The 25772-nt window shown below is 38.0% G+C and overlaps 1 protein-coding gene across 1 annotated transcript in view; it reads left to right on the forward strand.

Moving 5' to 3' along the window:
* adcy2b (adenylate cyclase 2b (brain)) overlaps window positions 1–20392 on the forward strand; it is a 110988-nt gene extending 90596 nt beyond the window's left edge. The window contains exons 18-25 of the mRNA XM_055225154.1: window positions 960–1138; window positions 6649–6733; window positions 11233–11391; window positions 13797–13943; window positions 14045–14156; window positions 18200–18310; window positions 18392–18516; window positions 19839–20392. Coding sequence (XP_055081129.1) covers window positions 960–1138; window positions 6649–6733; window positions 11233–11391; window positions 13797–13943; window positions 14045–14156; window positions 18200–18310; window positions 18392–18516; window positions 19839–19991 — 1071 coding nt within the window. The 3' untranslated portion in view covers window positions 19992–20392. The remainder of the gene's footprint in view (window positions 1–959; window positions 1139–6648; window positions 6734–11232; window positions 11392–13796; window positions 13944–14044; window positions 14157–18199; window positions 18311–18391; window positions 18517–19838) is intronic.
* Window positions 20393–25772: the final 5380 nt, after the last annotated feature.

The raw sequence follows: 25772 nt of genomic DNA on the forward strand, positions 1-25772 counted from the left end.
AAAAAAAAATATTATCCAGACCCACATGATACACCAGAAATATTCCATTCTATATCTATCTATCTATTCATCCATCCATCTATTTATTTATCTATTTATTTAGCTATCTATTTATTTATCTATTTATTTTTATCTATTTATTTTTAATTATTTATCTATCTATTTATTTATTTATTTATTTATGTATCATTTATTTATTTATCTATTCATTTTTGTATTATTTATTTATCTATATATTTATCTATATATTTTTATCTATTTATATATATATCTATTTATTTATTTATCTATTTTTTAAATCTATTTTTAATTATTTATCTGTCTATTTATTTATTTATTTTTTATTTATGTATCATTTATTTATTTATGTATTTATTTTTTTATTGATTTGTTATTTATTTATCTATGTATTTATCTATTTATGTATTTGTTGATGTATTTTCATTTATTTGTTTATCTATTCATTTTTTATCTATCTTATCTATTTATTTTTTGTATTTATTTATTTATTTATTTATTTCTACAGAAGGAGCCTAATGAGAGTTAAAATACAGAACAATACAAACAAAACCAAACCCATCACTGCACAGGTCCATTTAAAACATTAAAAACAGGAGCAGGTTTATTATAAATGTTTATCTTCACATTATTAAAGTTCTGCAGTGGAGAGAGTTTTTTAAAATGTCCTTCAAGTCTGTTCCATTGTTGGGAAGAGAAATAACCAAAATCTTTTCGTCCCAGTTCAGTTTTAGAGCGGACGTTTTTTAGACGAGCTTTAAAAGTTCAACAAACACGTGAGAAATTCTGTCTGTTTGTCTGTTTTTAATGTTCATATTTTTCACTTTTTCAGTCATTAAACTATTCAGTGTGTAAATATTTGTGGCTTAATCATAACAAAACCAAACACAGTGTTGTATTTTGTGTTTATTTACTTGTCGTTTGACTTTTCCCACCTGCAGTACTTCATTTACTGCTGCATCCTGGGCCTGGTGTCGTGCTCCGTGTTCCTGAGGATAAACTACGAGCTGAAGATGCTGGTGATGCTGGTCGCCCTGGTGATCTACAACATCATCATCCTCCAGACGCACGCCCCCCTGCTGGACAGAGTCAGCAACGCCCTGACCGACACGCTCGACAGGCAAGTGCGCGCGTCTACTAGCTTCCCGCGCTAACCTACGCTAACTCACGCTAACCCACGGCCTCGCGCTAACGCAAAAACAAACGAGTATTGACTCCGTGCCGCCTGATTCGCTCCACATCTGTCAACGCGCTTTGCAGAAGGAGCGTACGAGTCTGATGATTCTCAAATTTTGACTTGATTGTGTGGAATAAAACCAGATGTGAAGATAAATTGTCGTTTAAAACTGATCAAGAAGCAAATTGTGAAGAAAAATTTTAAAATCTGGGAAACAGTCACATTTTTATACAGAACTTTTCCACATTTTCGGCTCTAAAAATAACACTTTTACATCAAGAAACCGCTCACAGATTCACTCACTCAGGGGTTAAGTGTCTTGCTCAAGGACACGACAACAGCGTTCATCTGTGGGAGCTGGAATCACACCAACAACCTGTGGGTCAGTGGATCTGAACGCTCAATCAATGATGTTTACTGTATTTTCTGGACTATACGTCGCTCTGGAGTATAAGTCGCACCAGCAAAAAATGCATAATTATGAAGAAAAAAACATGTATAAGTCACATTGTTTTGGGAAATTTATTTAGCAAAATCCAAAACCAAGAACAGACATTTTATCTTTAAAGGCAAGTTATAATAAAAACAATAAAATGTGGAGCAACAGGCTGAATATCAGTACATCACGCTAACGCTAACGTAACACATTTATATTTATTCAGCGACATGAAGCACAGACAGAACTGAACACGTGTCTGTTTGTTAACGTAAGATATTAACAGTTAATCAGATAAATAAAGAAGAAAAGTTTACTCTGGATCTCACTGCAAATCATTAAATCTACTGAATTCTTCATCCTTGGTGTCGATTCTGAACAACTCCACCCACTCCAGACGTAGATGATGCGTCATGTAGTAGACACTGGTACAAGTCTAGAGCGCCCTCGTGTGGCCAGTGTGACAATAACGCAGATGTGAAATTATATATTTGAATAATTTCACATATAAGTCGCACCCCCGGACAAACTATGAAAAAAAGTGCGATTTATAGTCCGGAAAATACGGTATGTTGAGATCGGAATTCAATTTTTTCCCCAATTATTTTATTATTTATTTGTTTGAATAGCACTTGCTTTTTTCATATATTTTATTATTTATTTATTTGAATAGCACTTCCTTTATTTGTTTAGTTTTTTCCATTTATTTTATTATTTATTTATTTATTTATTTGAATAGCACTTGCTTTTTTTTGTTGCTTTTTTTCCCAATTATTTTATTATTTATTTATTTGAATAGCACTTCTTTTTTTTCTTTTTTTCCCCATTTATTTTATTATGTATTTATTTATTTGAATGGCACTTGCTTTTTTTTTTTTTTTTTTTTTTTAAATATACAAAAATATAAACAGGAAGAGCAACAACAGCGAGAGGTTTAAACATTTACATTACCTTCATCGGGCGTGTGCAAAAAAAGTTCAATAAACGTAGAAAAATAAATACAGTAAACGCGGTTGCTAGGTAACAATCGTGGAATCCCCCTGTGTGATGTCATGTTTCCAACCAGGAAGTCAAATTTTAAACTTAAAAACCTATAAAACCGGGATTTTTTCTATGTAAAATCTTAAATATAAAGATGTTACCTGTGTTTTAGTGAAATGCGTAGCTCTTCCTGTCACAGCTGCTTTCAGATGAGTAATGAGAGTCTCTGAGGTCTCCTGGGAGACGCTGAGGACGCTTCCTGTGTGAGTGTTGATCAGCTGTGACCTCAGGAGGAAGAGGACGGTGAGTGGCAGAGGAAGAGACGCCAGCCCGGGTTTGACTGACAGCCGGAGCGCAGGAGGGAAAGAACCATTGAAATATAAGAACATTTAAAGAGAGTCGGATTAAACGTGAAGTTTTGAGAAGAGGAAAGAAAAACAGGAGAACTTCTGTCTTTAGTGTTTGAGTTTAGTCATGTGTTTGTATAAAACATATATTAAAGGTCCTAAATGACACAAAATGGACTCTTTTGAGCTTTAAATCATGTTATAAAACTGTTACCTCCTGAAAAACAGACCTGGACCATCTGGCAGCATTTTATTGATTATTTTAATAATAGATCAATTAGTTCACCTCTGTGTATAGATTTGTATATGTACGTGCAGGTATTCAGTTCTGTTATTCTTTATTTATTTATTTATTTATTCATGTATTTATTTGTTCATTTGATTGATTGATTTTTACTTTATTATTATTATTATTATTATTATTATTATTATTATTATTATTATTATTATTATTATATTTTTATGTTATTTATTTATTTTTCATTTTATTTTTATTTGTATCTTTATTTATTTTTTTGTTTGGTCTATAGTTCAAAAACATAATAAAAACAGACCTAGAGTTGTGTTTTGTTTCACTCACACATGTTTGAGTCACACTTTATTATTAGTTTGTTACATCTCCAAAGCTCAAAATGCTCTGTTCCACCTTGTGATGTCATCAAGTGGTAGTTTTCAAGTTTACATCTACTTTTACCTTTTGTTCAGTAGTAGATCGACAATTCCAGAGCTGAAATGATCCAAATGATTCTAGAAATGAAGGTGTGTGGAGTTTAAAAACACTCTGGAGCACTTCCTGTATCGCCACATGATGACATCACAAGGTGGAACAGAGCGTTTTCTGTGTCTAAAGCTGCAGGGTTTGTGTGTTAAACGTGTGTGAATGAAACAGAAATAGTGTAATATGGAAACTTTAACTTTACATAATCAGAATAATCAGATATTATAAGTTTGCAGTGAAAACTTTACCAAGGATGAAGTGATTTTTGATTTTTGGTTTTCGAGGTTCTCCGTCTGCTACGGTTTGAAGTTATGCAAATGGGGAGGGGAAAAAAAAGAAGTTGTATAAAGTCTATGATTTAAGACACTGTCACAAAGCTGCCACCAGTTTCTTACTTAACATTTCTGTATTTTTACTTTTAATGTCACAGTCTATTCACTTCTGGGCATTCAGGTCCTGGAAATACTGGAAAACCTGGAAAATAATAGATTTGTACAGGGGCAGTGTTAGGGTTATGCCTCATCTTTCATTATAAAAAAAAACAATATAAAAAGGGGGTAATCTCTTTGTAGACGCTGTGATTATTTAACTAAAAACGTCCTGGAAAACTCCTGGAAAATGATTTCAAGTGTGTGAATCCTGACATTTGCTCATTGATTATAAAAATATGTCAGACTCGATATCATTGCATTATAAATCCCAGAATGCTTTGCAAATATGTTGGCGCCGGCCCCCACCACTTCTGTTGACGCTCATTAGCATCTGTTACCTGTCGCCTCACGCAAATTTAAACCACCCCGTCTGAAAAACGTGCGGATGTTGTTAAAATGTTTCAATACATATTTAGTTTGGTCCTCGACTTAGTCCCAGTTTTTAATTTTGGCCCTCTGCGATTTGAGTTTGACTCCCCTGATATAAATGGACGTAGCTAAACTGCTAGCCGTCGCGTTCTAAACAGGAAGTGATCATGTGTGCGCTTCCTGCTTCATCGACTCTGGCTCCAATTCACTTTCTATTGAAAAACTGTGGCCTCTCTCTCTGTCTCTGCTGCTTCAGACTCATTTTGTTCTTAAATGTTCGTATTAACCCTCTACATGAACCTGGGGTTCTTTTTTTTTTTTTTTTTTTTTATTTTGAGCTTAGATTTAAAAAAAAATAATATATATATATATATATTGTGTTTATTTTTTAGTTATTTTGAGGTTGTTGTTTGTTTTTTTTTAAGTTATTTTGTGTTTATTTAGATTTGTTTTGTTATTTTAAGTTTTTTTTGTTATTTTGAGTTTATTTTTTCTATTTTTTTATTATTTTGAGTTTATTTTTTCCATTTTCTCTTTTTAGTTATTTTTAGTTCTTTTTTTAAATTTTGAGTTTATTTTTAACTTTTTTTTGTTATTTTGAGGGTGTTTTTTTGTTGTTTTTTTTAGTTATTTTGAGGTTGTTATTTTTCCTTTTTTTATTTTGAGTTTTGTTTTGTTTGGGTTTTTTTTTTTTTACCTTTATTGTTATTTAGATTTTTTTAAAAGTTATTTTGAGTTAATTTTTGTTTTTATTTATTTTTTATATTTTGTTTATTTTTATTTTTCTGTCCTCTCTCTCTCTCTCTCTAACTGCTGTTGTCAGACTCATTTTGGTCTTAAATGTTCGTATTAACCCGCTCTGCATGATCCTGGGGTTTTTATTTCACTATTGTGTCTGTAAATCAAGACATGAACATTAATAACAGACAAATCAGGCGCCTTCTTTCCCCGGTTTGATTGACAGCGTTGCTAAGCGCCCACTGCCTACTAAACCAGCGGTGCGGACAGAAAGAGGCTTTACCTTCAACAGCCTCGCTCCTGATTGGCTCTTTGGTTGCTATGATACTCGTGGTCAGAATTTCAAATATAGAACTCTGCTCCAAATTCGCCGCTATAACCGCTCCAGCCTCGACGAGCTTCATTTGACTGGAGTTTCACTTAGTCCACGTCTTTACACCGTTTATGATTCACTCGCACGTTCACACACGCCAACACTGGGGGTGAGTGTCTTGCCCAAGGCCACAACAACAACAGTGTGAGTTGGAATCGCTCCTTTGTGTCGTCCTGGGGTAATTTATGACCCCAAAAAAATAACTCACTCACAGCAGGAGTGAGTTATTTTGGACATTTCTTTATCAAACAGGTTGAAAATTGGGCCGGTTGAAAAAATGTTGATTGTTTAATAAGAACTGTCTGAAAAACAAGTTACGTTAAAGTTCAATTTGACCCCAGTTTGTTTCTCTTATAACTCAGATCAACTTAATTTCCACCTCTGTACTTGACAAACACAGGACAGTGATGGAAATTAAGAGTTGCAGGAGATTTTGACGTCCAAAAATGCACAATATTTACTAAAATACGGCCGACTAACCAAAATTTAAAACAAAAAAATAAATAATACAATAAATACATTTGGTGTCAGTACATTAGTCTGAAAATAAGCTCCAAATTATATTAAAAAAATAAATAAAAAGTGTGTTATTTTGTCGCTGAGTTATAAGAAAATTAAATTGGGGTCAAATTGAGCCCAGAGGAAGTTGAACGTAACTCTACAGAGAGGAAAACACAAGGTTTGACCAGTGACGTTCATGTCGAGAGCAGGATTCAAACCGCCAACCTCCAGATACATGGACGAACGCTCTACCGCCTGAGCCACTGCCGCCCTTCAGCTGCCCACCTGCTAAAAACACAGACCGTACATGTTTTCTGAATCGTGCTGCGCTCATCACCTGCGAGCGTCGCCTTTGCTCTGACCGCTCGCATTATTTTCGTCGAGTTTATGTAACACGTGGCACTTTGCTGACTCCAGAACCACGAGGAGCTATTTTGGTTTTTCTTGGTGTAACCTTGCCTCTGCCTCTGCTTCTGCGTGCTGTTTTTCCTCCTCTGTGTTTGTGTGTACAGGACTCGATTGACAGAGTTTGTGTTTGTGTTTGTGTTTGTGCGTGCAGCCCTGGAGTACTCAAGGACCTGAAGACAATGGGCTCCGTGTCGCTCTTCATCTTCTTCATCACTCTTCTGGTATTAGCGAGACAGGTTCGTACTTTTCTTTATGTCTGCCTCTCATCTCGGCCTGTCACGGTGACAAATAACACATTTTGAAGAGTAATAATACTGAAAACAAAATCATAAAGCAGATTTATGTCCCAAGAAAGGTCCTAAATGTACAGTAAATAAATAACAGAATGCACTTAAAGGTCCTATATTACACAAAATTGACTCTTGTGAGCTTTAAACCATGTTCTAATGCTGCTTTGTCCTCAAAAACAGACCTGGAGTTGTGTTTTGTTTCATTCACGCATCTTTATTATTAGTCTGTTACATCTCCAAAGCTCAAAATGCTCAGTTCCACCTTGTGATGTCATCAAGTGGTAGTTTTCAAGTTAACAGCTCCTTTTACCTATAGTTCAGTAGTAGATCGGCAATTCCAGGAGCTGAAATGATCCAAATGATTCTAGAAATGAAGGTGTGTGGAGTTTAAAAACACAGTGGAGCACTTCCTGTATCACCACATGATGACATCACAAGGTGGAACAGAGTTTTTTTCAGTTTGAGGGAAGAACTCAGCCTAAATCTGAAGGGTTTGTGTGTTTACGATGAGGAAACCACATTAGAACACAGCTAAAAGTGCAGTATTTTACTACTTTTACTTCATTACATTCCACCGCTGATTAAAAAAAACAAACTACAAAACAGATTAAGAGACAAAACAGTAAAAGGCAAAAAGTTACTCAAGTAAAAGTAAAAGTATCACATGAAAAAATCTACTAGTTCTATAACCGTGTTCTAACGCTGTTGTGTTTTGTTTCATTCTCACATGTTTGAGTTACACTTTATTATTAGTCTGTTACATCTACAAAGCTCAAAATGCGACGTTCCACCTTGTGATGTCATCAAGTGGTAGTTTTCAAGTTAACAGCTCCTTTTACCTTTAGTTCAGTAGTAGATCGGTAATTCCAGGTCTGAAATGATCCAAATGATTCTACAAATGAAGGTGTGTGGAGTTTAAAAACGCAGTGGAGCACTTCCTGTATCGCCACATGATGACATCACGAGGTGGAACAGAGTGTTTTCTCAGCCCAAATCTGCAGGTTTGTGTGTTAAACATGTGTGAACGAAACAAAAAAAAAAACACAACTCCAGGTCTGTTTGTGACGAGAAAACGACATTAGAACGACACAGATCAGAAAATAACGTAACACTGTCTCTTTAAAAATGTGTTTGCGTCGACGATGAGCCGTGGAAGTTCGCGTTTTAACTTTCTACGCCTCAAATCTCATCGTAAAAACGCCAAATAACTGTCGGACTGATCGTGTAGCGGGTGATAAGTCGCCGTGGTCGTTCTGGTGACAGGCCTCGTCTCGTATCAACTCGCCGTTTTTCCCGTTAGCAGATTTGGACTCCGTGTTGTGTGAACATTGGCGCGACGGGGCTTTGTCTGAATCTGCCAGTGGAACATGTTCAGATGGAGTTTTGTGTCGAGTGAGAACAGCCAGCGCCGCTCGGGTTCTGCCATGTTCTTTTCAGTTAAACTCAGCCGGCGTAGATGTGAGAGTTTTGATCTTTTTTGGGGTGCCATCCATCAGCTGTGACCCCGAAACAGATGCTCAGACTGGACGGCTTCCCTCTGCGTGCGTCACGGCGGCGCCCCCTCCAGGGAGACGGGGTCCGGCAGCTCCGTGTGTTCTTCTCAATGTGGGTCACTGTCGACAGAAGGGAACGAACACGAGTTTTCTGCTTAAAACTAAAGTTAAAAAAGTTGGTTTCAAGGTTTTTTACGGCGAATGTGATGGTCACCAGTGTTTTTCAGCGTGTACGTGAAAAACTGTGTCCTCTCTGTCTCTGCTGCTGTCAGACTCGTCATTTTGGTCTTAAATGTTCGTATTAACCCTCTACATGATCCTGGGGTTTTTATTTCACTATTGTGTCTGTAAATCAAGATATGAACATTAATAACAGACAAATCAGGCGCCTTCTTTCGCCAAGGTCAATAAAACAGGCTGGTTTCAAGGTCTTTACAGTGAATGTGATAGTCCGGATGTTTTTCAGCTTATACACAATAGTCTGTTTATATAAATGGACGTAGCTAACCTGCTAGCCACCGCGTTTCAATAGGAAGTTAACATAGACACACTTCCAGCTCCATTGACTCTGGCTCCAATTCACTTTACATTGAAAAACTCATCATTTTGTTCTTAAATGTTCGTATTAACCCTCTACATGATCCTGGGGTTTTTATTTCACTATTGTGTCTGTAAATCAACATATGAACATTAATAACAGACGAAACAGGCGTCGCTCCCGCTAACGTTATTTTGAGTTTATTTAGATTTTTTTATTATTTTTTTTTATTTTAAGCTTTTTATTTTTTTTGTTATTTTGAGTTTTTTCTCTTTTTTTTAAGTTATTTTGAGTTTATTTGGATTTTTTTTTGTTATTTTAATTTTTTTTTGTTATTTTGAGTTAATTTTTCTTTTAGTTATTTTGAGATTTTTCTCTTTTTTAAGTTATTTTGAGTTTATTTGGATTATTTTTCTTTTTTCTGTTGTTTTTGTTGTTATTTTGAGTTTATTTTTAAAATTATTTTGAGTTTTTTCTCTCTTTTTTTTTTTAGTTATTTTGAGTTTATTTGGATTTTTTTTTTTTTGTTATTTTGAGTTTATTTTTTGTTTTTTGACAAACCGCTGCCCCTCTCTCTGTCTCTGCTGCTGTCAGACTCGTCATTTTGGTCTTAAATGTTCATATTAACCCTCTACATGATCCTGGGGTTTTTATTTCACTATTGTGTCTGTAAATCAAGATATGAACATTAATAACAGACAAATCAGGTGCTTCTTTCCCCGAGGTCGCTCCTGTTAGCGTTAGCAACAGGTTTGATTGACAGCGTTGCTAAGCGTCCAGTCCCAGTTAAACCAGCAGTGCAGGTGGGAAGAGGCGTTAATTTCAACAGCCTCGCTCCTGATTGGCTCTTTGGTTGCTATGATACTCGTGGTCGGAATTCCAAACATGACACTCGGCTCCAGATTCGCCGCTGCACCCGCTCCGGCCTCGATGAGCTTCATTTGGAGCCGAACGCTGTGGAGACGTCGCACTCACTCAGTCCACGTCTTTACACCGACTGTGACTTGGACACAACAAATATATGAAGTAAGATACAAGGAATTGTGTAGTAAAGAGAAAAGGTTAAACAACTAAACTAAGTATTTTCTGGCAAAGCTTTGAGGATTTGAATATAGAAGATAAAAAATATTTAGTCGTCGAGTTATTTGCCGAGTTTTTTTTCTTTGCTACATAATTCCATATATGTTATTTTATATATTTGATGTCTTCTGTTTGTATATAACACGTAGAAAGCAGTAAAAAATAAAAACCCTGAATGAGCAGGCGTGTTTAAACTGTTGTATGTTTTGAAACACGTCAGAGGAAACACGTGTCTCTTATTGTGCTGTAGTTTTGGGCGTGTTGTCCATATGTCCGTTTACGTACATTTAAACTGAGCTTAAACCCTTTTAAAAAACCTCACAGACTCTAATGAAGCTAATTCACAGCTCTTTAGTCAAAGGGAGGAGCAGGCTGGAAAAAATCTGTATTTCATCCCAGAAGAACAGCAGCGCACTGGAGCAGAGCTCATTTGGCGCCTTGTTAGGTTGTTTCTAAACAGCATCTGGAATGAGCTTCCTTATCTTCTGGCCTACTTTCCAGTCTCCCCAGGAGTTCCTGCCTGTAAAAGTGAAGACAACACCCCTCATATATTTACAAACATATAAATAGCTCACATTCCATAGGAAACAGCCCCGTCTTCATCTGAGTGTCAGCTTTAGGCCAGAACGCTACAACTCAGAGCAGAAGAAGAAGAAGAAGTCCGCTCCAGCCGCTCCGCTCGCTTAAATTGGCATCACATGATCTCAGGGGACTAATGAGCTCTCCACGCATACATCATCATGACACGAGAAATATAGACTCAGACCGAAGCTCCTCCCACCGCCAGGTCGCCCGCAGCACAGGAGCATAACGATGGCGCGTTCAGGGACCTCTGTGGAGCGCGTGTGCTGCTGGGATGTTTTGGCCTTGATACTGTGAGTGCGTCTTCTGGCGGTTTCACATGTGTTTCCAAACCGTGGGCGTGAATAGACAAATAAAAAGATGGCTGTTTAATGCAAAGTAGTTAAATGTATTCAGTTTTTCCTGGAGCGTCTCACTGGGACACTCCATTTCTGTGAACAGCAGAGTTTGAGTTGGGTCGTTTGCTCCGAATGTGGCCTTTAATTATTAAGTTGAATAGTTTATCTTGGGGTACGCTCGGAGACACTTTTGTATTCATAAATGTGGCCGTGCATCTGCTTTGGCAAATAAAACACATCTGTACTGTAGGATCTGTGAGGAAAAGACATAGTTTTAGCAGCACAGGGTCTTTGCGGGTTAATACGAACATTTTAACACCAAAATGACGAGTTTGACAGCAGCAGGGGCCGCGGTTTTCCAATGTAAAGTGAACTGGAGCGATCACTTCCTCTTTGCTCTTTGTCCTCCACCAGAACGAATATTACTGTCGCCTGGACTTCCTGTGGAGAGACAAGTTCAAGCGAGAGTGTGAGGAGATCGAGACCATGGAGAATCTCAACAGAGTTCTGCTGGAGAACGTCCTTCCCGCTCATGTGGCCGAGCACTTTCTGGGACGACACTGGAAAAACGAGGTGAGCGTGTTCGCCTCGTGTGTGTGCGCCATGAACGGCGGCCATTTTAGAAAAGTAAAGAAAAAAAGAATATACATTGTGAAAACTAGTGTCTCGTGTGGACTTTTGTAGAAGAAATAGACCTGGAGTTGTGTTTTTTTTGTTTCATTCACACACGTTTAACACACAAAACCTGTAGATTTAGGCTGAGTTCTTCTCTCAAACTTTTTTTTTTTAAATTATTATTATTATTATTTATTTATTATTATTATTATTATTTTTATTTATTTATTTTAATTTATTTTAATTTATTTTTTATTTATTTATTTTTTCTCTTTTTTTTTCTTCCCTCAAACTGAAAACACTCTGTTCCACCTTGTGATGTCATCGTGTGGCGATACAGGAAGTGCTCCGCTGTGTTTTTAAACTCCACACGCTTTCATTTCTAGAATCATTTGGATCATTTCAGCTCTGGAATTGCTAATCTACTACTGAACTAAAGGTAAAAGGAGCTGTTGAGTCGAAAACTACCACTTGATGACATCACAAGGTGGAACAGAGCGTTTTGAGCTTTGCGTGAATGAAACAAAACACAACTTTTTTGAGGAGGTAACATCATTAGAACATGGATTAAAGCTACTAGAGTCAGTTTTGCATCATATGGGACCTTTAAGTTGTTAAGTTTTGTCTTTATGAAGAACATTTGTCTCAACTCTATATTTATTTTGGGCTGTATCATTATGTACAGCCCCAAATCAGCCACTTAACTTGTTTTGTTCAAGAGGAAACGAGCCTTAACTTTCCAGATGATGAGTTGAAACGTAAACTGCATGTTGGGGTTGATAATGAAATAGTCAGATTTTAAACCTCGCTGCTGTTTTATAAATTCATACTCGTCATCTTTGTTATAACTGGGCCACGTGTGCAGAAATAAAACTAGGTTGCGGTTAAGAACAGCTACCTTCATTTACATATTACAGGAGCTTTGTAATGGAAGCTGCTCCTGTTCTGCCAGGTCCTGTTTGCACTTTCCAACTCACAGTTTGGTCTTTTGAGGTGGTAAAAACTGTAAACGGTCACATTTTTATACAGTGCTTTTCCACCTTCACTCAAATCTTTACATCAAGGGACAACTCAGGGGGGTTAAAGGAAGTATCAGTGTGTACTTTTGCCTTTTTCCACACAACTACCTCAATCAAATAACTGAATGGCAGAATCTCGGCGGCTCCTGCGCTCTGATTGGTCGTCTTCGAGGGCGACGTAAGATCATAATGACAGTCACATATTTAAAGAGCGTTGTGCCTCTGCTTTGAGACGCTGTTTGAATTTACATGAAGCACAATCGGTTGCAGAGTTACGGTGATGGAAAGTCCACAACCGCGAGTCTATCAGCGACGAGAGAGCGACCAACGCTATAGAGTTAGAACCTGTTGCTAACGCTAGTGGGAGTGACCTCGGGGAAAGAGAGCGCCCGATTTGTCTGTTATTAATGTTCATATCTTGATTTACAGACACAATAGTGAAATAAAAACCCCAGGATCATGTAGAGGGTTAATATGAACATTTAAGACCAAAATGACGAGTCTGAAAGCAGCAGGTACAGAGAGAGGAGACAGTTTAAAAAAACAAAAAAACAAACTCAAAATAACTTAAAAAAAAAAAAAAAAAAAAAAAAAAAACACTCTCAAAATTACAAAAAAAAGTTAAAAATAAACTCAAAATAAAAAACAAATCAAAATAAATAAAAATAAAAAATGGAAAAATAAACTCAAAATAACCAAAAAATAAATTAATAAATAAAATAACTAAAAAAACAAACCCCCCAAAATAACAAAAAAAAGTTAAAAATAAACTCAAAATAAAAAAAGAACTCAAAATAAATAAAAAAAAAGGAAAAAAATAAAAATAAATAAAAAATAGAAAAAATAAACTCAAAATAAAAACCCCAGGATCATGTAGAGGGTTAATACAAACATTTAAGACCAAAATTATGAGTTTTTCAATGCAAAGTGAATTGGAGCGAGAGTCAAATGAGGCCAGAAGCGGGCACAAGGATCACTTCCTGTTTAGAACGCGGCGGCTAGCAGGTTAGCTATGTCCATTTATATAAACAGTCTATTGCTCAAGAACAAAACAACCTCTCGGCTCAAAATCAACGATGTTTTGAGCTGAAAGCGGGAATCAAAGTTTCATATCAGTGAACAAACGCTCTACCAACTGAGCCACTGTCACATCTGAACCCGTAGGTGGATTTGTTTAGCAGCGATTTTCATGTTCGGCATCAATACACATTAAAATAATACAGACACATAATCAAACTTTCAAACTAGAGTCACAATCTCATAAATAAATTCAAAATCATTTATAAAATCATGAATCAACAGAACTTCTCCAGTCGTTTAAATCTCTTCGTGTTCTTCTTGCAGGACCTGTACCACCAGTCGTACGAGTCCGTCTGCGTCATGTTCGCCTCCATCCCCGACTTCAAGGAGTTCTACACCGAGTCCGACGTCAACAAAGAGGGACTGGAGTGTCTCCGCCTCCTCAACGAGATCATCGCCGACTTCGACGAGGTACCGCCGCCGCCGCCGCCGCCATCCCTGCGACTGCCAGTCAAAAATACACATCGATATCACGTGTGAGATTCGTAATAACCTCGTGTGTCTCCCTCCAGCTGCTCTCCAAGCCCAAGTTCAGCGGCGTGGAGAAGATTAAGACCATCGGCAGCACTTACATGGCGGCTACCGGGCTCAACGTGGCGCCGGGACCGGAGTGCACGCAGGCACGCTCTGAGTAGTTACAAGCTTTCATTACGTGAGGTCCCCCCGTGTAATTTGCAGGGTTAGATTGAGCCGGAGACGAGGTTTTGGTCCAGTGCGGCTGTCGGACTCAATTTGCTCTCAGTCAGCCCCCTCCTGTCGTTTCAAATTCGCAGTTGCAAAGTGAGACGAGAGGGCCGTGTCTGAACGTCCACGTCGCTCCCTACAGGGGGCGCTGTTTAGAGGTCACGCCATTTGTAGATGTGTCTGAATCGTGGATGTATTAAGTCTGAATGCGCAGCTGGTGAAAAAGTAGTGCACTCATAATGGATCTTGAAAAGTAGTGTCCAGCGCTGGTCACTAGACTGGTCATTATATCCCACAATGCATTGCAGGAGCTGGGAAAACAGCAACGAGCGGCAACAGAGCTTTAACCGGACACAACACGACTGAAAGAAGCAGATAGAAGCGCTGGTTTATCGCGCTCTTTAACATAAATAACCCGTTGTTGTGTGAAGTTGCTAGCGTTAGCCGTTTACGTTAGCTTGAGCTGTTAAAAGAGCGAGAATTTACACATCTCAGACAAAAAACGGATGAATTTAGTCCGTTTACGTGAGATCCAGCTTGACGTAAACTCGTATGATTGTTATTATTCGTCCATAAAGGCGTGGTCCAGTCCAATCTGAGCAGTATTTATGACACAAAGGAAGTTTTATCAGAGCTTTTGAAGTTTTATTTAGACTTTTTTTTCACCCAGACCCAGACCCGGTCACATGACAACACACTGACCTTAAAAAAAAAAAAAGCAGGACAGATGTTTGGTGCCAGGTTATAGCAAAAATATTAGTTTCCAGCTGTTGTCCCTGGACAGGCTGATGTTAAGTCAGAGTAAATTTGGTGTAGATGGATGAAAGACGTGTAAAAATATGATACATACATCTAATACGACACATCTCATCTCTTAAATACAATATTTCTAAAAACATTCAGTTCACACACGCACACAATCGCTCAATTTCAGATATACAAATCCTCTTTCATTCATACACGTTCACTAATGGGTCCAAACTCGCTTCAGTATTAGCCATTTCTTTGTCACATGTCCAAACTTTTACAGCGACTCACGGTAACAATAGAGAAACACGATTTAGTAACGCCATAGAGTTAAAACCTGTTGCTAACGCTAGAGGGAGTGACCTCGGGGAAAGAAGGACCTGATTTGTCTGTTATTAATGTTCATATGTTGATTTACAGACACAATAGTGAAATAAAAACCCCAGGATCATGTAGAGGGTTAATACGAACATTTAAAAACAAAATGATGAGTCTGACAGCAGCAGGTACAGAGAGAGGGGACACAAAAAAAAACACAAAAAAACCCCAACTCAAAATAACTAAAAAAAAAAAAATCAAAATAACTAAAAAAAAAAACAAACAAAAAAAAATTACAAAAAAAGTTAAAAATAAACTCAAAATAAAAAACAAATCAAAATAACTAAAAATAAAAATAAAAAATGGAAAAAATAGACTCAAAATAACCAAAAAATAAATAAATAAATAAAATACGAAAACACGATTTAGTAACACTGCGCTCTCCTCTAGAGGGCGCCCTAGTGACTCGAGCTGTTTCTTCTGAGCTCAGTGAGACGAACGTTCTTAGGGGAGGATTAGCAACACCGTGAATAATTTCAGATAGAGTAGACAGATGTTTGCATATATTAGCAGATTATCAAAGTGTCGTAGTGTCTGAATCTCTGGTAAAGGTTCTATATGACGCAAAATTGACTCTTATGAGCTTTAAGTCGTGTTTTAACGCTGTTTCCTCCTCAAAAACAGACCTGGAGTTGTGTTTTGTTTCATTCACACATGTTTGAGATGTTTTATTATTAGTCTGTAACATCTCCAAAGCTCAAAATGCTCTGTTCCACCTTGTGATGTCATGAAGTGGTGGTTTACAAGTCTAGTTCAGTAGAGATTAGCAATTCCAGTACCTACTTTTTACTTTTTTCCCTTGTTTATAAAAGTTAGTCCTATTTTTCCTTATTTTTTTGTTATTTCTGGTTAGTCATTAGTTAATTTGGAATTTTTACCTATTTTTTTGTTTATATTTAGTGAAATATTCTACCCGTTTTGCTCCAAGTTCAGGCTTTGTTCAGGGTTTTTTCCACATTTTTAAACAAAAAGAATCTCAAAGAAGAATAAGAAAGTAAAAAAAAACATTGAACTCTTAACTTTTTTTCCCCTGTGTCCTTAAGAAATATATTTTATTCGGCTTCATAAGTTAAAAAACACAATATTGACCCAAAATGGCATCACCTCATGACATCACGAGGTGGAGTGTTTTCAGTGGTGATTATAGCTGATAGAAGCGTGTGTCGGCGTGTTGGCGTTTTCAGGTAAAAGCACATCACGGCGCTGCGGTTTGGAGCCGTTCTCTTTCGCACGTTGACTTATTTATTTCGCGCCTGAGTGTCGGCCGTCGCGCGGACCTCACACCGGCGCCGCTTTTTACATAATTGACATTTTTATCCCTCAAATGGAACGTGGTGGCAGGGGCCGAGCTGGCGGAGTGGACAGGTGCGTTGGCCCAGCGGCGTCACGCAGGAGATGGAGGCAGTTTGGACCAAGTTCCTGGCGAGGCTGGAACATTTGGGGGTGTAGACGAGAACACACACACACACACACACACACACGCTTCATTATTAGCGACGAGGGAACAGTGTGTTGGTTTATCGCTCAGTATATGTTTGGGAAATGAAAAGGTAATGGTTTTTAAAAGGTCTGTTTAAGCCAAGATGGAAAAAAAGGAACAGAGCAGGGTTTGTCGTTTCATTTTAAACATGTCTAAATCCATATTAATGTTGTGTTTTTTGCGATTATTCCATCTTAAAGTCGACATATGATACGATTTTCTCATTTTCTACAGTTTTTGTGTCACAAACAGACCTGGAGTTGTGTTTTTTTGTTTCATTCACACACGTTTAAACGCACAAACAAACCCGCATCTTTAGGCTGAGTTCTTCTCTCACACTCAAAACACTCTGTTCCACCTTGTGATGTCATCAAGTGGTAGTTTTCAAGTGAACAGCTCCTTTTACCTTTAGTTCAGTAGAAAATTGACAATTCCAGATTCGTTGAAATGACCCAAATGATTCTAGAAATGAAGGTGTGTGGAGTTTAAAAACACAGTGGAGCACTTCCTGTATCACCACATGATGACATCACAAGGTGGAACAGAGGGTTTTCAGTTTGAGACAAGAAGGTTTGTGTGTTAAACATGTGTGAATGAAACAAAACACAACTCCAGGTCTGTTTATGAGGAGGAAACAACATTATAACACGACTTAAACCTCACACGAGTCAATTCTGCGTAATATGGGACCTTTAAAGCTGCACTTTGCAACTTTCCTGCTTGAGGGTCAGCTATCTTTTTTTGTATTAATGTTATTGCTTCGCGAGGAATGTTCCACACGCTCTATCTCCATGGAGACGAGCGGGATAAGTGCCAACGGAGCAAGTGCCGGGTCAGATCTGTCGAAAGGTGAACTCAGTGATGGTACATTAGTGTTAAATGGTAAATGGTCACGTTTTTATACGGCGCTTTAACACCTTTGAGGTTTGGAAAGCAGTTTACATCAAGGAAACACTCGCTCATTCAGACAAATCGCACAGAGCAGGGGCGTCAAACTCATTTTCACCGAGGGCCACATCAATAAAAGGGCCAGATATAAATTAAGATGGTATAAATGGAACCAAATGGAACGTAAAATTGTTAATTAGTCCTTTTTGTATACTTATTCAACTTAAAAATATTGCATGGATATGAAAAAATGAGTAACTGTGTATCTCCTTATAAACTGATATTTTAAGGCAGTCATACCTTTTAATTGACCTTGTCGCGGGCCACATAAAATGACGTGGCGGGCCGCATTTGGCCCACAGGCCTTGAGTTTGACACATGTGGCATAGAGCATCGTGTACAAGTGGATCTTTATATCAACAAACCAGGTTCATATAGTTGGAGTAACACCCATAACTTCAACATTAACGTGTATTTGTTTGTTTCCAGGACGACAGACAGTACATGCACATCGGCACATTGGTGGAGTTCGCCTTCGCTCTGAACGGGAAGCTCGACGTCATCAACAAACACTCCTTCAACGACTTCAGGCTCAGAATAGGTGAGCGCCGCGCGTCATGTGACAGTCTTTCTACAAACCGGTAATAAGTGAGAGTCAGTTTTTTGCGGATTTTTGCCGTAGGAATAAACCACGGACCTGTGATCGCCGGCGTCATCGGAGCGCAGAAGCCTCAGTACGACATCTGGGGAAACAGCGTGAATGTGGCCAGTCGCATGGAAACGACGGGAGTTCTGGGGAAAATACAGGCACGATGTTTACCTCTCTGCTGTTATTAGCGTTTTATGTACACAAACGGATTATAATCGACGTATTAACCAATGTAAGTGGCTACGATAGACTGTGTAAAGACGTGGACTGAGTTTTAGCGGTTAATTTGGAGCCAACTTCCGTATTTGGAATTCCGAAAGGTTAAGAAAACTCCCACACACTGCCTCACTCTTGGTTCGCTTTTATTCGCACAACGTTTCCGTCCCTCTGACCGTCCCACTGCTCTTATGTAAGATAAAGAACCGCCCCCTTAAAAGTAATCGACCAATCACAACAGAGACAAAAACATACACAAAACATTGACAATTAGACCCCAATTTAACCGCAAAATTGTGCATAATTCGCTTTACACTGGTGTTTTTTGAGTTAAAACGCAGGAACAATGACTAGAAACACTAAAAACGTGACATTTTTTAAGGAAAATAAGTGTCATTACATCACCCTTTTAATGTCATAGCATTAAATTAAACAATAAGTCGTCATTAAAGAGTTTTAGTATATTTGGAATTCCGACCATGAGTATCATAGCCAGTGTTGGGCAAGTTACTTCAAAAATGTAATTAGTTATAGTTACAAGTTACTTCTCCCAAAAAGTAACTGAGTTAGTAACTCAGTTACTTTTTGGGAGAAGTAACTAGTTACTAGGCAAAGTAACTACTCTGCGTTACTTTACTCCACGTTACTTATTATGTTAAAACAATAAAAACACAACAGATGTGAACCTTTAACATTTATTTCACTTTAACAGATTGCAATTATATTGCATTTGTTTTCAAGTAAATTATAGAATGTATCAAAAATTTAAAAATATAAAACATTTCATTTGAAGTGCAAATAAATTTGTCACAAAATTGTCACACAATTTCAGAAACTGAACTTCAAGTATTTTCTTCATTAAAATAAACAGTAACAATAAAGTGCTTTCAGTAAAATACTGAAACAAAAAAAATAAAAAAAACTAAAATAAACCCTCAAAATAAAAAAACAAATAACAAAAAACAAAATCAAAATAACTCAAAAATAAATAAATAAACTTAAAAAATTAAACTTAAAATAACAAAAAAAACAAACCCCAGGATCATGTAGAGGGTTAATACGAACATTTAAGACCAAAATGATGAGTCTGACAGCAAAAGTTGGAACGAGGCGGCTAGCATGTTAGCTATGTCCATTTATATATACAGTCTACGGTGGCTACAGATGATAATAAGTTTAAAAATGTCACTTATGTCACTCTGCGGACTCACTGCAGTCCAAATAATAAAAATAACAACACAAATCTTTGCTCTGCCCCCTGTAGGTGACAGAAGAAACGCAGCGAATACTCAAAAACCTGGGATACATGTGCTCGTGCCGGGGCCTCGTCAACGTCAAAGGCAAAGGCGAGCTGACGACGTACTTTGTCCACACGGAGATGACGCGATCTCTGTCACAGGGGACCGTGATGCCGTGAGCGAGCGCCGCTTTAACGGAGCCTAAAGACTCTTAAAGAACGCGACCCGAGCTGCGGCTGTTTATAGCTGTGACTGTTGTAAGTAAGAGACTCATTACGAGACGGTAAACGAGCAGACGAGGACTTGTGTCGTTGGCGCGTCTGCTCTTAGGCTGGTTAATCAGGAGCGGAGCGAGAGTTTGGCCGTCGGAGCGCCTGACTAAATACACAGAAGCTTGCTAAATTAGTTCTTGTGGGTTGCAGTCGCCCGTGTGTACAGTAGTAGTAGCGACGCGGAGTTAATTAGCCGTGGCGGTGTTTCGCTTCAGAGCCTGTAGTCGACCGCGCTGCCTGTGGAGAGGAAACAGTGAGCAGCCCATGCTAGCTAACCGCCAGCGCGTAAGGTAGATGCCAAAACATGCAAACTCGTATTTATTATATCTTTTGAGTTGCGTTTGTGTCAGAGACTTAATTAAATGTTTCTTTTTTTTTATATATATATAAGGCGTAAGGAGCGAAGCTGTTTTGTGTATATAATGTTCACTGCCATTCTTTTGTTACCCATTAAACATTTGTATATAAAGTGGAGTTCATGTTTTAAATACTGACAGTGGTTGAGGAAGTACTCAGTTTTGTTACTCGAGTAAAAGTATCACATGTTAAAGGTCCTATATTAAACAAAACTGACTATTCCGAGCTTTAAATCAGGTTCTAATGTTATAAACGCATCAAAAACAGACCTGGAGTTGTGTTTTGTTTCGTTCACACATGTTTGAGTCACACTTTATTATCAGTCTGTTACATCTCCAAAGCTCAAAATGCGACGTTCCACCTTGTGATGTCATCAAGTGGTAGTTTTCAAGTTAACAGCTCCTTTTACCTTTAGTTCAGTAGAAGATTGGGCAATTCCAGGAGCTGAAAAAATGATCCAAATGATCCAAATGATTTTAGTGAAGGTGTGTGGAGTTTAAAAACACAGTGGAGCACTTCCTGTATCACCACATGATGACATCACAAGGTGGAACAGAGTGTTTTCAGTTTGAGAAGAAGAACTCAGCCTAAATCTGCAGGGTTTGTTTGTGTGTTAAACATGTGTGAATGAAACAAAAAAACAAAAACAAAACTCCAGGTCTGTTTGTGACGAGGAAACAACATTAGAACAGATCAGAGAATAGTGTCATATTGGCCCTTTAAATACCGGCTCAAAAATGTACTATAAGAGTGAGTGTTGTTCATTTGTTAAAGTGTAAATGTAGAGATATTGATTTGAAATGACACATATTTTGGTCACAGTAACAATATGAATCAATTGCAGGTTTTTTCTTCTAAATTTTATGTATTTATTTTTGTTTTGCTCAAAGCCGAAGCTTGAACTTGAAACTTTATTCAGGAAGTTTCCACGAACATGGTAAAAATAACCCCTCAAATCAGATGAAAAGTACTTTTTACTTTTCAGTCCTGTTCAAAAATGTAGTGGAGTAGAAAGTACAGATACTGCTCTCAAATGTACTGAAGTAAACGTAAAAAGTATCCACTGTAAAATGTACTTAAGTAAAGAACAGACACCTAAAAATTCCACTTAAGTACAGGACTTTACCTCTTGTACTTCGTTACCTTCCACCACTGAATACTTTGATCTGACAGAACAAATTTGAGATGGTCAGTAATGACACTACATGTTTTTGTATTTGGCAAATGTGTTTTTATTTTAAGCCTTTACGTTTACACTACATTATTAACAGGGGCGGTGCCAGATATTTTAGTTTGGAGGAGCTCGGGGGGGCTCAGCTCTTTAATGAGGGTCCCCACTCAACATATTAATTTAGAGTTTTATGTGGATGTGAGCGGAACTCCTCCTTCTACCAAGTTTGAGTCGCTGTTTTCAACCAGTTTAAATATTATCAGCCCCTGTATAATTTATAACAACGAATGTGGAGTTGTTTTTTATTATTGCAGTATAATTTTGTGTTCGCCATTTCAACATTTTTAGTCGAAACTGGAGATTGTGCTACGAAAATGGGGCTAAAATCTTCAGGGGAGCTATCGGGGAAGCGTTGAGCATTTTTGGGAAGACCAGGGCCCCCTCGAGCCCCCCCCTGGCGCCGCCCCTGATTAGTAATACTGCTGTTTGGACTCCAGTAAAGGTACAAAAAGATGAGAAGAGTAACCAGAACCCCTCATGTAAGAATAGAGGAAGTCACGTCAAGGTAATGTGAGAGTTTGATGTAAAAATAAATCACTTTTCTACACGCGGACGCTATTAAAATGTACCGCTTTAAGTTTTTACATTAGAATCTGAACTCCAAATACTGCACGGACGTAATGAATCTTACCTGACAGAAGAAATAACACGTCTGTATCTGGTGTGAATGAGTAAATGTTCTAACAGAAAGAGAAACCGCTCGCACATTTGAACACTTTATTTAAAAGGTGATTCCGTTCTTGGAGTAAAAATCTGCGTTCATGCGGTTGACACGGGCGTGCTGCGGTGTGCCGCTCTGCACCGACCCCACATGACGACCGTACTCTGACGAGGAGCGCAGGGGCACCACTCCACACTTCTCCTGGAGACGCAAAAAAAAATGCGTGTTATACTGGAGAAACCCGCTGAAATTAGACTTGTAACGTGAGCCTCGTGAAACCGCCTGAACGTGAACGCTAGGGGGCGCTACAACGGACGACTTGGGCCCATATTATGTTATTTTCTGAACTGTTATAATGTTTCCTCGTCACAAACAGACCTGGAGTTGTGTTTTGTTTCATTCACGCATGTTTGACACACAAACCCTGCAGATTTAGGCTGAGTTCTTCTCTCAAACTGAAAACACTCTGTTCCACCTTGTGATGTCATCATGTGGTGATTCATGAAGTGCTCCACTGTGTTTTTAAACTCCACACACCTTCACTAGAATCATTTGAATAATTCCAGCCCTGTAAATCGCCAATTTCTACTGAAGTAAAGGTAAAAGGAGCTGTTAACTTGAAAACTACCACTTCATGACATCACAAGGTGGAACAGAGCATTTTGAACTTTGGAGATGTAGACAAATAATAAAGTGTGACTCAAACATGTGTGAATGAAACAAAACACAACTCCAGGTCTGTTTTTGAGGCGGTAACAACATTAGAACATGACTTAAAGCTCACAAAAGTTTGATAATATAATAATACGGGACCTTTAAATACATATTGTACGATACAGTAAGTGCCGTGTTTGTTGTAATGTCCTGATTTAGAACTAGGGCAGAATATAATAATCTAAGTTCAAATTACAGTGATTGAGAGGTACCTGATTGCACCAGCGCCCCCTGCTGTGTCTCCTCTAGTGTAACAAATTGAAATTGTTCAGGTTCCATTTGCTTTTTTTATTTGCTTTTTATGACCTAGTGAGTTTTTTAAAGGTCCCATATTACACAGAATCTCTCTCTTGTAGCTTTAAATCATGTCATAAAGCTGTTACCTCCACAAAGACAGACCTGGAGTTGTTTTGTTTCATTCACATTTGTTTGGATGAGTCGTTATTCTTAGTCTGTCTACATCTCCAAAGCAAAAGACAAAATTTAAATCTGTCGACTGGACAAATCGTTGAACTGAACATGAACTGAAGAAGCAGCGAACGTCTTCACTCCTACAACAATTTGTCCAGTTGACAATTTAACCCTCAACTTTTGCTCTGGATCAGACCTGGACGACTGAGGGATTAAACAGACATACAACACCAAAGCTGAAAACACTCTGTTCCACCTTGTGATGTCATGAAGTGGTAGTTTTCAAGTTAACAGCTCCTTTTACCTTTACTTCAGTAGAAATTGGCGATTTACAGGGCTGGAATCATTCAAATGATTCTAGTGAAGGTGTGTGGAGTTTAAAAACACACTGGAGCACTTCCTGTATTACCACTTGATGACATCACAAGGTGGAACAGAGTGTTTTTTTGTTTGATAGAAGAAGAACTCAGCCTAAATATGCAGGGTTTGTGTGTTAAACATGTGTGAATGAAACAAAAAAACACAACTCCAGGTCTGTTTTTGACGAGGAAACAACATTAGAACTTCAGAAAACAGCGAAATATGGGGCTTTTAAATACAAAAATAATTTAAACATACATTTGTAAAACTAGATGTACATTTCTGAAGTAGCCGCCCGACTCAAGAGGCTGTAATCAGAGTGTGATCTGAGCGCGCTCGGCTCCGCCTCCTCTGCAGTGGTCCACACACTCACGACATTTCACCACATAAATAATGACTCCACAGGGAAGTACAAGTAAACAAACACGACTGGAGCAGATTCACACCCGCCGTGGATGAAAGCCAGCGGAGGAGGAAGAACTCAAGGAAAAGTACAGATACAGCGGGGAAAAGTTACTCAAGTACAAGTAAAAGTATCGCATGAAAACATCTACATCTACCTGTTTAAAAATGTACTTAAAGAGTAAAAAGTAAAGTATTTCACAAAGATTTTGAGTCTTATAATGCTCCAAATGTAGAAATTTTGATAAAGATTTGCGCTGAATTTTCAACAGAAACAACTGAATCTTTTTATTTCAGTTGTTTCTATTTGTATATTTTAGTTTTGCTCAAATTATGAACGTGTTAAAATAAACCCCTAGACTTTCCGGCACGTCTCAAGCTATATTAAAAAGTACTTTTACTTTTCAGTCTTGTTCCAAATCCAAAATCCAATCCAAAAATGTAGTGGAGTAGAAAGTACAAATACTGCTCTCAAATGTACTGAAGTAGAAGTAAAACCACTTTAAAATGTACTTAAGTAAGGTACAGATACTTCAAATTTTCACTTAAATACAGTACTTTTACTTGTTTACATTCCACCACTGATACCGACACTGTAAATGTCCCTGATCCAGCCTCATTCCTCCATTTCGAGCAGCAGCTGACGGCCAAACGCTGATTGTGTGATAACTATGTGCAGTTTAATGAGGTGGGTTTAAGTGGAAGCTCCATAAAAGTACCTCATTGTATATGTCTAGGCCTCTTCCCTTCCAGTGCTTCCCGTCATCACGATGCAGTTTCATGTCATATGCCTCGGCCTGGTTGTGCACCCAGTCAAACGTGGTGATCTCTGGCGGCGGCGCATCCTGTAGGGGAAATTATGCCAAGAAGAAGGTCAAGTGAGTTCATCGAGTTTCACATAAACACGAATTTTTAAAGGGCCCATTTTTTAGGCTGTTTTCTGGTTTATGTTCTAATGTTGTTTCCTCGTCACAGACAGACCTGGAGTTGTGTTTTTTTCACACATTCACACATGTTTAACACACAAACCCTGCAGATTTGGGCTGAGTTCTTCTCTCAAACTGAAAACACTCTGTTCCACCTTGTGATGTCATCATGTGGTGATACAGGAAGTGCTCCGCTGTGTTTTTAAACGCCACACACCTTCACTAGAATCATTTGGATCATTTCAGCTCTGGAATTGCCAATCTACTACTGAACTAAAGGTAAAAGGAGCTGTTAACTTGAAAACTACCACTTCATGACATCACAAGGTGGAACAGGGCGTTTTGAGTTTTGTAGATGTTAAAGACTAATAATAAAGTGTCACTCAAACATGTGTGAATGAAACAAAACACAACTCTAAGTCTGATTTTGAGGAGAGAACAGCATTAGAACATGACCTAAAGCTACAGGAGTCCATTTTGTATAATATACACCTTTAAACCAAGACATTTGAAAACCATGTATGTAGAATTCATTAATTAATTAAATATAGTTATGTTTAATACTTCAAATTATGATTAGTTAAGACTTAAAAAAATGTCCTGTATAATTTTGGATCTTAAAAAGC

Source organism: Periophthalmus magnuspinnatus, chromosome 11, assembly GCF_009829125.3.
Source record: "Periophthalmus magnuspinnatus isolate fPerMag1 chromosome 11, fPerMag1.2.pri, whole genome shotgun sequence".
Classification (NCBI taxonomy): domain Eukaryota; kingdom Metazoa; phylum Chordata; class Actinopteri; order Gobiiformes; family Gobiidae; genus Periophthalmus; species Periophthalmus magnuspinnatus.